At 58.2% G+C, this 10,287-nt stretch overlaps 2 protein-coding genes across 2 annotated transcripts in view; one reads left to right on the top strand and one right to left on the bottom strand.

Moving 5' to 3' along the window:
- MZT2B (mitotic spindle organizing protein 2B) overlaps positions 1-6,024 on the top strand; it is a 6,340-nt gene extending 316 nt beyond the window's left edge. Inside the window, exons 2-5 of the mRNA XM_024763676.1 lie at positions 2-112; positions 214-362; positions 1,227-1,406; positions 5,777-6,024. Of these exons, the coding sequence (XP_024619444.1) occupies positions 2-112; positions 214-362; positions 1,227-1,406; positions 5,777-5,934 (598 nt within the window). The 3' untranslated portion in view covers positions 5,935-6,024. The remainder of the gene's footprint in view (position 1; positions 113-213; positions 363-1,226; positions 1,407-5,776) is intronic.
- Positions 6,025-6,789: 765 nt separating this feature from the next.
- On the bottom strand, positions 6,790-10,272 carry LOC112412210 (tubulin alpha-3 chain-like). The gene is made up of 3 exons (XM_024763756.1): positions 9,626-10,272; positions 8,650-9,330; positions 6,790-7,086 (listed from the first exon to the last, which is right to left on the bottom strand). The coding sequence occupies exons 2-3, from the start codon at positions 9,244-9,246 to the stop codon at positions 6,790-6,792; spliced, it is 894 nt and encodes a 297-aa protein (XP_024619524.1). The 5' UTR covers positions 9,247-9,330; positions 9,626-10,272.
- Between the last annotated feature and the right edge of the window lie 15 nt (positions 10,273-10,287).

The raw sequence follows: 10,287 nt of genomic DNA on the forward strand, positions 1-10,287 counted from the left end.
CGGCCCTGCAGAAGCTGGCGCTGAGGCGGAAGAAGGTGCTGAGCGCCGAGGAGATGGAGCTGTTCGAGCTGGCGCAGGCGGCGGGCGGCGCCATGGACCCCGACGTGTTCAAGTGAGCGCCCGGCGGAGGCGGGGTCCCGGGGGAGTCGGGGTCCCCGGGGACGGCCGGACCGGGCGAGTAGGGCTCACTGCCGCAGCGTGTGTTCTCGCCAGGATCCTGGTGGACTTGCTGAAGCTAAATGTGGCGCCCCTCGCAGTCTTCCAGATGCTCAAGTCCATGTGCGCCGGGCAGAGGCTGGCAAGCGAGCCCCAGGACCCCGCGGCGGCGCCCCTGCCCACGCCCAGCGTGCCTGAGACCCGAGGTCAGAGCCGGGCCTGGGCGGCGGGGAGGGGGACGGGGGCGGAAGGGGAGCAGCGCCTGGCACCGCGCGGGCTTGGCCGTGAGTGCAGGCCTTTCTGTTCCTCTTGTCCCAGGACAGGCTGGGCCCATCCAAGGTCTGGCCCCTTGGGCTCTCGTCCCTAGCTTCGTCCCTAGCTTTGCTGCCACCTTTTGAGGGTGCACTTCCATATCGGGAGGACACAGGGTGGGAGACCCAGGCAGGCTAGACCTCGTCTGGGACTTTTGCGACCCCAGTTCCTCCCCACCTCTGCTCTGAACGTTTTTATCCCGCAAACGTGGGAACAAGGCAGCTTTGGTTCCTGTCCTCATGGCCTGTATAGCCTCTGCGGAAGTCCTCAGGGAGCAGGGCGGGCAGAGGCTTTCCTGCGTGCCCTTGTTGGCACCCCACCCGGCCCAGGTCCTACCCAGGAATCTGGACAGTGAAGCTTCCATCCTTGGGCTGTGAGTGGGCGCAGCCTGGAAGCCATGGCTGGCAGGGTACAGAGGCCCGAGGGGCCTCCTCAGTCTGGAGGGTCATGGCTGGGGGATGAGCAGGTGCTGGTGACCAGGGTGTCATGATGGAACTCTAATCCGCTTCGGGTGTTAACTTCTGCTTCCCATCCCAGAAACCCTCTGAAATGCAGCAGAACCTCCAGGCTGGCTCCTTAGCCAGAAACATCCTGAGAAGGGGCTGACGTTGGGGCGGAGGGCAGCTGGGCCCTGTGGGTGGGCGTGCCTGGGCCCTGGGCGCCCGTGACCCCGTCCTGAGAGGCCCTGGGCACTGGAGTGCAGGCCTCCTCACTGATGCACGCTGTCTGCTCTCTTTGTGTCTCTCTCTGACCTCCAGCAGCCTCCTTTCTCTCTGCCGAGAACTGTACCCCCCCCGCAAGGCCCTCCTTTTCCTCGGCCCTGCAGCCTGCGGCCTCTCCAGTTCTGCTCCACGGCCCAGCTGCCTCGCACTCGCCTCTTTCTCCGGGGCCCCCCGGTTCCCTCCGGTTCTCTTGCTGCCTGTTCTCTCCTTTTGCAGGTTGCGTTTATTGGTTTATCTCTGGGGGTTGGTACTCTCTCCTGTTTCCGTGGAAACTGCTGTGGCCCCCAGAAAGCCAGAGCAGCTTTGAGCTGCAAGGGCAGGACCCAGTGAGCCATCCCTGCCCCGCAGCTTAGGGACTGACTGCGTGATTTCACAGCTCCGCTCACTAGAGACAAGTGCAGTGCTCACAGGACAGGCCCACACCCCGTCCCCAAAGGCTAACTCTGCTGGTGAGACTTGCGCTCTGTAGAGCTGCCCCCAGCCCAAAGGAGGACACCCAAGGGGCGGGGAAGGGACAGCGTGGTGTGCTGTGGAGAGCAAAGCCTGAGGTGTGACAGGCACCTGGGCCTCTTAGGTGCCATCACCCACCTGGACTGGTTGCCTGGAGGATCAGACCATGGGTCCCCTCAACTGCCTGGTTTCTGAGCTGGGGGTGCCTTCCAGGCACTGCCAGGCACGATGAGGCTGGTGTGTTAGAGTGTGAAATCCCATGGGAGCTCTAGCTGCACCCTCCCACGTGCCCCTCACTGCATCACCCACCTTGCTGTTCCAGGAGTGCCTGGAGCTTGGACAGGGGGCCTGAGGAGCGTGGGGACTAAAGGAGAGAGATCTCCTCACTCAGGGGTTTGCCACTCCCTCCCTTGCTCAGTGCCAGGCCTGCTCTCAGTGCTGAGGGCACAGTGGGGCTGCAGGGTGGACACGCTGTCTGTCCAGTGGCTAGACATACCGACAGTGACGGGCGTCCAGTCTCGAAGGACAGCACCGGCCTTGCTGGAGTAGCAGGAGTTAAACAAGCTGGGGGCAGGGCCCTTGCACCAGCTGCAGAGTCCTGTGCGCTGCTGCATCCCCTGGGAGGGGGCTGAGCTAGGGTGTGGGGGGAGGGAGGGAGAGGGTGCAGTCAAGGGTGTGTTGGGGTGCGGGGCTGGGAGCACTGCATAGAGGGATGGGAGGTGGGGAGGAGGCCCCGGGCCAGGGAATGGAGAGGCATGGGGCACTGGGCCCCACAGGGTCGTTTCCCCTTGAGTGCTCAGGCCATAGGTCCTGCTGGGCTGGGTGGCCACCAGCCAGGGTAGAAGGGCACTGAGGCCCTGGGGAGATGCCCAGTGGAGGCAGAGGGCAGATAAGGGGCCGTGCCAGGAGTACACTGAGGCCGAGAGGCAGAGGCCACCAATGAGATAGATCTCTGAGGCTGCATGTCAAAGCATCTCTCCACACAGATCTCTGGTCACCTGGTTAATGGCAGGATCTGGGTAGAGAAAATAAGGAGCACTGTCACAGAGTAAGCAATGGGGGACCTTGGTGGTCTAGGCTGGTGGTGGGGGTTTGGGAACGTTGGAGCCAGCTGGCCTTAGGTTTCCCTCAGAATCAGAGTGAGATTGACCCAGACCAAGGGCTGGAGCCCCACTCAAGGGCTTCGCTCTCTGGGTTCCTGGCCATCCAGGGGCCCTGTGGGACCTGTCAGGCTCACCATTTCTGTCCTGAGAGCTCACGGGGGTTAGGCTTGTCTTCGTAAGGACGTGGAGTTAGGTTCAGTTGTGTGCTGTTGAAGTTTAGGGAAACCACACATTCTAAAAAGATGTCCCCCCCAGAAAGCATAAGGTGGAGTCTGGTGTGTGGAGCCATGAGGACAGGTACCTGAGCGTTGGCACCAGAAGGAATGGACACCTCACGGATAACTTTTATACTGATTACTCACTAAAATGACATACTGGATGTTTGGGTTAATCGAAACATTTAAGTCAATTTCCTGTTTCTTTTACTTTTTAACATGGCTCTTAAAAAAGCTAAAGACCACGCAGGTGGCTCACAGCCCATCTATGGGGGCAGCACAGCTGCAGAGCACTCACATTGAGCTTCTCCCCAACACGGCATCGGGCTGTGTGCCTGGAGGAGTCACAGGCATGTCCATGTGGGGATCACCTCCCCAGAAGTGTGGGCTAAGGGTTAAAGCGCACACGTGCAGTCCGTGTTGTGCATTGTTCTGTCTGTATTTGTCCTGGAAGCACCGATCAAGCCCCTGCTGTGTGCTCTGCACACCCCTGGCCGCCCGCTCATCCTGGCCACCAGACCCCGCCAGCTGGCCTTGCAGATAGCAGGGCTGTGGTGTATTCTTTCCCTCTCATTTCTCACCCACCCGTCCCCCCACCCCTCCGCACACAACATGCCTTCAGTGTTGGCTCACGGCCGGTCCCAGACATTTGGCCTCAGCAGCCATCTGGTCTGTGACTCCATAAGGGGGTGCGCCCACCACCCAGGAGAAAGCGCTCTGGGGCTTTCTATAATTCTCGTTCCTGCCCAGCTCTGTGGCAGAGCTCTCAGGGTGGGTGATCAGGGATCCCGGGGGCCACTCCAAAGGTCAATGGCAGAGTGGGTCCTACCTGGTCTGGGTGGTTCCCCAGCTTCAGGTCCCCCACCCTGAGTCACGGGTGGCAATGGGCTGGTGAATTTGGAGCATTTGCTTCATTAGGGGGCATCCAACACTGAGTGGCCACAGCTGGTTTCAGGGGTAGGAGGGTAAACCGGACTGTTTTTAACAGACACCCTTATCTGTCTTTGACCCTTAAGAGGGCCCCACAGGAACCAGGCCTGGGAGCATGTCCCCACCACCCCCACCGCAGCTTGTGGTCAGCCTTGGCTCAGCCCCAGTCCTCACTGCATTCCATCGGACCCTAATAACCCTGTCAGGAGGGAGCTGGAGCAGGCCTGACGAGCTCCCAGATGCCCCTTGCTGGGTCCACTGGGCTCTGCAAACCTTCTTGACCTCCACAGCCGTGTGTAAAATGAGGCCTGAGTGGGTCTCCCCACGAATGCCCAAAGCATGTGATTCCTTTAGGGTTCTAAGAATCACACTGAGCTGGATAAATGGGCTATTTTCATCCTTAAAATAGTTTTCTTTGACACCTTCTATGACTCAAAGTTACATTGGTTTCTTACTTCCAGGGTTTATCGGCCTCGTCAGATTTAAAGATGAACATTACTTGCTCTTTTCTAGTTTCCTCTCATCCTTGAGTGTCCAGAGGGGCCCTGGTCATTACACTGAGGGGGAGAGGAAACTCACACATGTGCAAGCCAAAGCAAAGCTGGCTTCAAAGTGAGGCCTGCAGCTGGGACCCGCCCTGCTGCTTGCGGTGGAGCTGCGCCTGAGCTGTGCTTTGGGAGAACCCGGCACCGGGGGCTAAGCCACGGGCTCCACGGACCTGATTTGGCCTGGCTCAGCCTTGGTGGGGAGGGGGAAGCATGGCCTGAGCAGGGCACTGGCACATTGGGAGACCCTGCAGAGTGGTGGGGCCCGTGTACTCACAGGGTCAATCAGTGGGGACCAGAAGATTAGCATTTGTACCAGAGATGAGGGGTGATGTTTCTCTTTGCTTCTGTTTCCGGGAGTCACTGGGACAGAGTTGGCCCAGCTTCACCCTACCACATGCTCCTGTCTACTCCACCCGGCACTGAGGAACCCATTACTACTACACTTCTGTCAAATAGAGTACACGTGGGCTCTTGGGGAGAAGCAACGCCAGGAAAACCCAAGCTTTCAGGGTTCCAAGCTGATGCCACTGCAACCCACCCCCCGTGCCAGGCAGCACAGACCTCCTGCTCTCTGAGGAAGAATTTTCCCAGGAAGTGTCTTGAGAAGGGCCATCCTATCCCTGCAGGAGTCCTGGGGAGAAGCTAGGTGTGAGGATTAGAGCACGGACTTGAGTCTCAAATGCAGGTCCCTCCCCTTGCCCAAGTGACAGCCGGTGAGCAGAAACAACTTAACAAGCCCCTAGGAAACTGTCATGTCTTCTGTCCAAGAGCCCCCGGTTCCCCACTGCAGGCTGTTGGACTAAACCGGGATGGAGGCTGGGGGTCAGAGCTGCGGGCCGAAGGAGAGCCCAGGTTGAGGCAGGCCCAACGGGGAGGGACTGTGGCCCAGGCACGCTTGTCCCCCGGGGTCCTCTCTGTTGCTGATGCCACAGGCACTGGCCCAGGCATGACTGCAGACCTTCCTGGCTGTCGGCAGAAGACAGGCTAAATCTGGCAGGTTACCAGTGGAGGAGCGGCCAGAGCTGTGCTCTGCACCTGGGCGTGACCGCCCCATGGACAGGGCGCGTCCTCAGCAGGAGCCCAGTCATAGGACCCAGTGAACCTGAATATTTGTAGAACACTGAGGGGAGAGGGAGGAAAATGTATGAGGAAGAGCTTCCAAGATCCAAATCCAGAAGCCTGACTAACACGCTTCCTGCGTCACCATGTCTGGCGGGGAGGCCAGTTGCTGGGGGTCGACACGCCAAGCTGCCCCTGGCACTGCTCTCAGGACACAGACAATAGGTGTTGCGAGGTGGCCTCTGCCCGGTTGCTAACACCTGTGTTCTGTGTCTGCTCAGGGAGAAACAAAGGCAGCGGTGCCCTTGGCGGAGGCCCGACACTGCCAGAACGCGGTGTCCGGGAAGGATCCAGCCAGAGGATGCCCCGCCAGCCCAGCGCCACCAGGCTGCCCAAGGTGGGCGGGCCCGGGAAGAGCCCCACGCGGAGCAACACCTGAGCAAGAGGATTTGCACGGGCCCACCGCAGGCCGCCAGACTCTCAGACAGGCTGCTCCTCCTGTTGGTAATAAACCTCTTTGAAAACCTGAGGGTCTGTTCAAGATGTCTTCTGTTACCTTTTGAATATACTAAGGCACAGAGATTTAGAATTAGTTCTGTGTGCTGGTCCTCGTCATGCTTCAGCTGAACCAACCAAGTGACTTCAACCAGTGACCCCACCTCCCAGACCTCATTTTTGAGCCTGTGAGAAAATGTGCATATTACCAGGTCTTCTGCCTTTTCACTGAGGCCCTCCCAGGGCGCTCAGGTGCAGCAGGGGTTTGAGCACAGAAGGGCTGTGACCTAGAGCTTTTAACCCTCTGTGGGTCATGCATGCCACAGAGAATCCAGTAAAACCCTTACCCCCAAAATGTCTTGACCTTCCACATTTGCCCCAGTTTTACAGGTTTACATGGACCTCAGGTTTTCAAACTCCAATTCTAAGCTTTTACACCTTAGTCCACTTGTCCCGTCAATAAAGAAGCCTGAAAAATGGCAAATTCAATTGAAAAACCTAACTCAGTTTTCCTAGAACTATTTGTTTTAAAACCTTGGATTGGAAACACTGACTTTTTGCCCTTGGGTCACGTCACACAAGCAGAGGCTCCTTACAGATGTAGGTCCACCCACCCCAGCAGCGCAGCCCAAGCAGCTGGACAGCCGTCCACATGGCCCAGCAGAGGGGTCCTCCCTGCTCCTGTGGACAGATGAGCGTGTTCCAGGTGAGCACAAGAGTTTAATTCAGAAACTGTAGATAAACATCTGTAACATGACAGTTGGCGGGGTACAGGGGGCCACTAGCCGCTCCCTCCCGTTCAGTACTCTTCCCCTTCCTCGGCCTCCGCTTCCACCGAGTCCACGCCCACCTCTTCGTAATCTTTCTCCAGCGCTGCCAGGTCCTCCCGGGCCTCCGAGAACTCGCCCTCCTCCATGCCCTCCCCCACATACCAGTGCACAAAGGCGCGCTTGGCATACATGAGGTCGAACTTGTGGTCCAGGCGGGCCCAGGCCTCGGCGATGGCCGTGGTGTTGCTCAGCATGCACACGGCCCGCTGCACCTTGGCCAGGTCTCCCCCTGGGACCACCGTGGGGGGCTGGTAGTTGATGCCCACCTGCCAAAGAAGGGGAGAAGGCACTGCGTGAAGCTTCCGTCAATCCAGAAATGGTGGCTGCGTTTGTGGAAACAGAAGGCATGGAGGTGCCCACTGGCGACCCGGGGAGGCTGGGGCCACCCTGTACTCTGGGCCCAGCTGTGTGCCAGGCAAGGTGCCAGGAAAGCAGGGTTCTCGTTTCCAGACAAGGAAAACGGAAAGAGGAGCCCCAGAGCCTGCCACCCTGGCTCACACCCAAGCTGCTGGAGGGGCTGTGTCCCAGCAACTGTGAGGTGATAGGTACCCAGGTGATAGAACTATCTTCCCTCTAAGAAGGGACACTGCTTGGGATTCTTCATATGTTATTTTCTACAGAGGGTTCAACAAGATAGGGATTAATGTCTGTAGCTGAGCCTTTTCCACCCAGGCAGATTCAGAGAACACAACTGTGGCAGAATCACGAGGGCAGGTCACACCCCCTGCTTTCCCAACAAACAGTGTACACATAGCAGAGTGACAAGCACACTGTCAGAGGTCCCTGACGCTGTGTGACCACTGCCATGGACGTGGCCCACATGAACGCTTAGTAAGAGGGAGGGAACGAGATCCCAGCACTGGGACCAAGGGAGAGGCAGTCCAAGCTTCAGACCAGGGATCACATGACCAGAGGTTTTGGCAGGAGATACAGGGTCTGTCAAGGGGGCTACAGCACACGTTCTAGGCTGCTGAGCCACAGGGGCTCTGTCACAGATACTCAACCCTGTCTTTGCAGCACGAGAGCTGCCACAGCAATGAGCCAATGAGTGGGGACGGCTGTGCTCACATGAAACCATTAACAAAACCAGGTGATGGGTCGGCCAGCTGTGCTGAGCCCTGGACCAGAGGAAGAAACCCAGACTCCTAGGTAAGAACCCACCGCAGCAGCGAAGGTCTGAGCCAGCGGAGGCCCTAAGAGCAGGGCTCAGGGAAGCACAGTTCCATTCCCAGAGGGAAGGCTGGGAATCAAGTAAGGAGCAAGGTTTCTGTCCTGTGTCCAGTGGATGGTCAGAGCAAGCTGGGTCTAAGGACAACCCAAGACACACTGCATAGGCTCCCCAATCTCCACTTCTCCACAGAAGGATTCATGACAGTGCTGTAAATCAAACGTTCCATACGACACTTAAATTGGATGTAATTTTTACATGCCGATGGAATCAAGTGGAATTCAGAGACAAGTCAGTTTACAGTAGTGCCTCAAGTTCAAATATCCCCATAAATTACCAAAACGCCCAGAAAATTCCTACATTTATATTCTAAGAAAAATTACTATAAGAAAAAACATCTTATTTCTAAATCAATCTATGTTTTCCACCCAAGAACTCCTCCAGATAATTTCTGTAAAGAATACACTCAGAGCTGTATCACGTGATGACTCAGGAAGGAAGTTCTAGAGACACCAGTGAAGGAATGAGAACTGTCCCCCAATTTACTAATCCATGACCCAGCCTGGCTTCCCTGTATCAGGGTACCCTCCACAAAGGGGCAGCACCCCGTCCCAGGATCTGCCACAGGCGGAAGGTAAACACGCGCTACCGCCCAGCCTACCTTGAACCCAGTTGGGCACCAGTCCACAAACTGGATGGTGCGCTTGGTCTTGATGGTGGCGATGGCCGCATTGACGTCTTTGGGGACCACGTCCCCCCTGTACAGCATGCAGCAGGCCATGTACTTGCCGTGACGAGGGTCACACTTGACCATCTGGTTGGCCGGCTCGAAGCAGGCGTTGGTGATCTCGGCCACGGACAGCTGCTCATGGTAGGCCTTCTCGGCCGAGATGACTGGGGCGTACGTGGCCAGGGGGAAGTGGATGCGGGGGTAGGGCACCAGGTTGGTCTGGAACTCCGTCAGGTCCACGTTGAGGGCACCGTCAAAGCGCAGGGAGGCCGTGATGGAAGACACGATCTGCCCGATCAGACGGTTAAGGTTGGTGTACGTGGGCCGCTCGATGTCCAGGTTGCGCCGGCAGATGTCATAGATGGCCTCGTTGTCCACCATGAAGGCACAGTCCGAGTGCTCCAGGGTCGTGTGCGTGGTCAGGATGGAGTTGTAGGGCTCCACCACAGCTGTAGACACCTGGGGGGCCGGGTAGATGGCGAACTCCAGCTTGGACTTCTTGCCGTAGTCCACCGAGAGCCGCTCCATGAGCAGAGACGCAAAGCCCGAGCCGGTGCCGCCCCCGAAGCTGTGGAAGATGAGGAAGCCCTGCAGGCCCGTGCACAGGTCCGCCTGCGGGAGAGCAGAGGCCGTGAGGCCACGCCCGCATGAGCCGTGCCACCACCCCCACGGGCCCCCACAGGCCCCGGTCACAGCACACTCTTCCTCTGCAGGTTCACTATACGGGTTCAACCCATCCACAGGGAACACGCATCACACTTAGCAGTTACAGACGTGGACGCACTGCGGCCACACCGGAAAGGAAGACCCTGCACTCATGGTTCTGCTGGGTTTTGCCAAAGTGATGTCCCGGGGAGATCCCGGGCCTCCCCTCCTGTCCCGGAGGCCTTCCCAGGGCCCTTCTCACCAGTTTGCGGATCCGGTCCAGGACCAGATCGACGATCTCCTTGCCGATGGTGTAATGGCCTCTGGCGTAGTTATTGGCCGCGTCCTCCTTCCCGGTGATCAGCTGCTCCGGGTGGAAGAGCTGCCTGTAGGTCCCCGTGCGCACTTCATCTGCAGAGAGGACAGCGTGCCCGAGACTCTAAGGACGGTCGCTGACTCACCGGGATGGCCAGGTCCGGGGAAACCTTCAATTCTACAGGCACGTGCTGCGCCTCGCAGGCCAGCAGCGTCAGCGTCTCACAGAAAAGGTCTCCGTGTGATACACATGCCTCATCTGCTGTTTATGGCTCCGGGAAGGTCCAGTCAACCCGAGGAACAAATGCCAGTGTGGCCAGTTCCCAAAGGCGAGGGAATGCTCACACCGCACAGGCGGTTCTGCGCGTGCATGTTTTGTTCACACCCACAGCTACACCCGGGGTGTTGCTGAAATGGCCCTGACATACTAGACATCAGCGTGACTTTTGCCGGGCGCCCTCTGTGGCCTGGGTCTCACGGGCTCTAAGGTGACATTCTGTTCTCTCCTGGGTGGCCGCCACTGAAAGGTGCTCTCTCCTGGCAGCTCCCCTTGGAAACTACCTCAGGCTTCTGATCTGGAGGAACCCAGCAAAGGTTCTGTGCTTCCCC

This window comes from Neophocaena asiaeorientalis, unplaced genomic scaffold (genome assembly GCF_003031525.2).
Source record: "Neophocaena asiaeorientalis asiaeorientalis breed wild unplaced genomic scaffold, Neophocaena_asiaeorientalis_V1.1 scaffold110, whole genome shotgun sequence".
NCBI classification, from domain to species: domain Eukaryota; kingdom Metazoa; phylum Chordata; class Mammalia; order Artiodactyla; family Phocoenidae; genus Neophocaena; species Neophocaena asiaeorientalis.

Excerpts from the sequence above, each read along its gene's own strand:
- LOC112412210 (XM_024763756.1), bottom strand. The coding sequence starts at position 9,246 with ATGGAGCGGCTCTCGGTGGACTACGGCAAGAAGTCCAAGCTGGAGTTC. Across the intron at positions 7,087-8,649 it reads GGTGCCCAACTGGGTTCAAG|GTGGGCATCAACTACCAGCC; the intron begins GTAGGCTGGGCG and ends CTTCTTTGGCAG.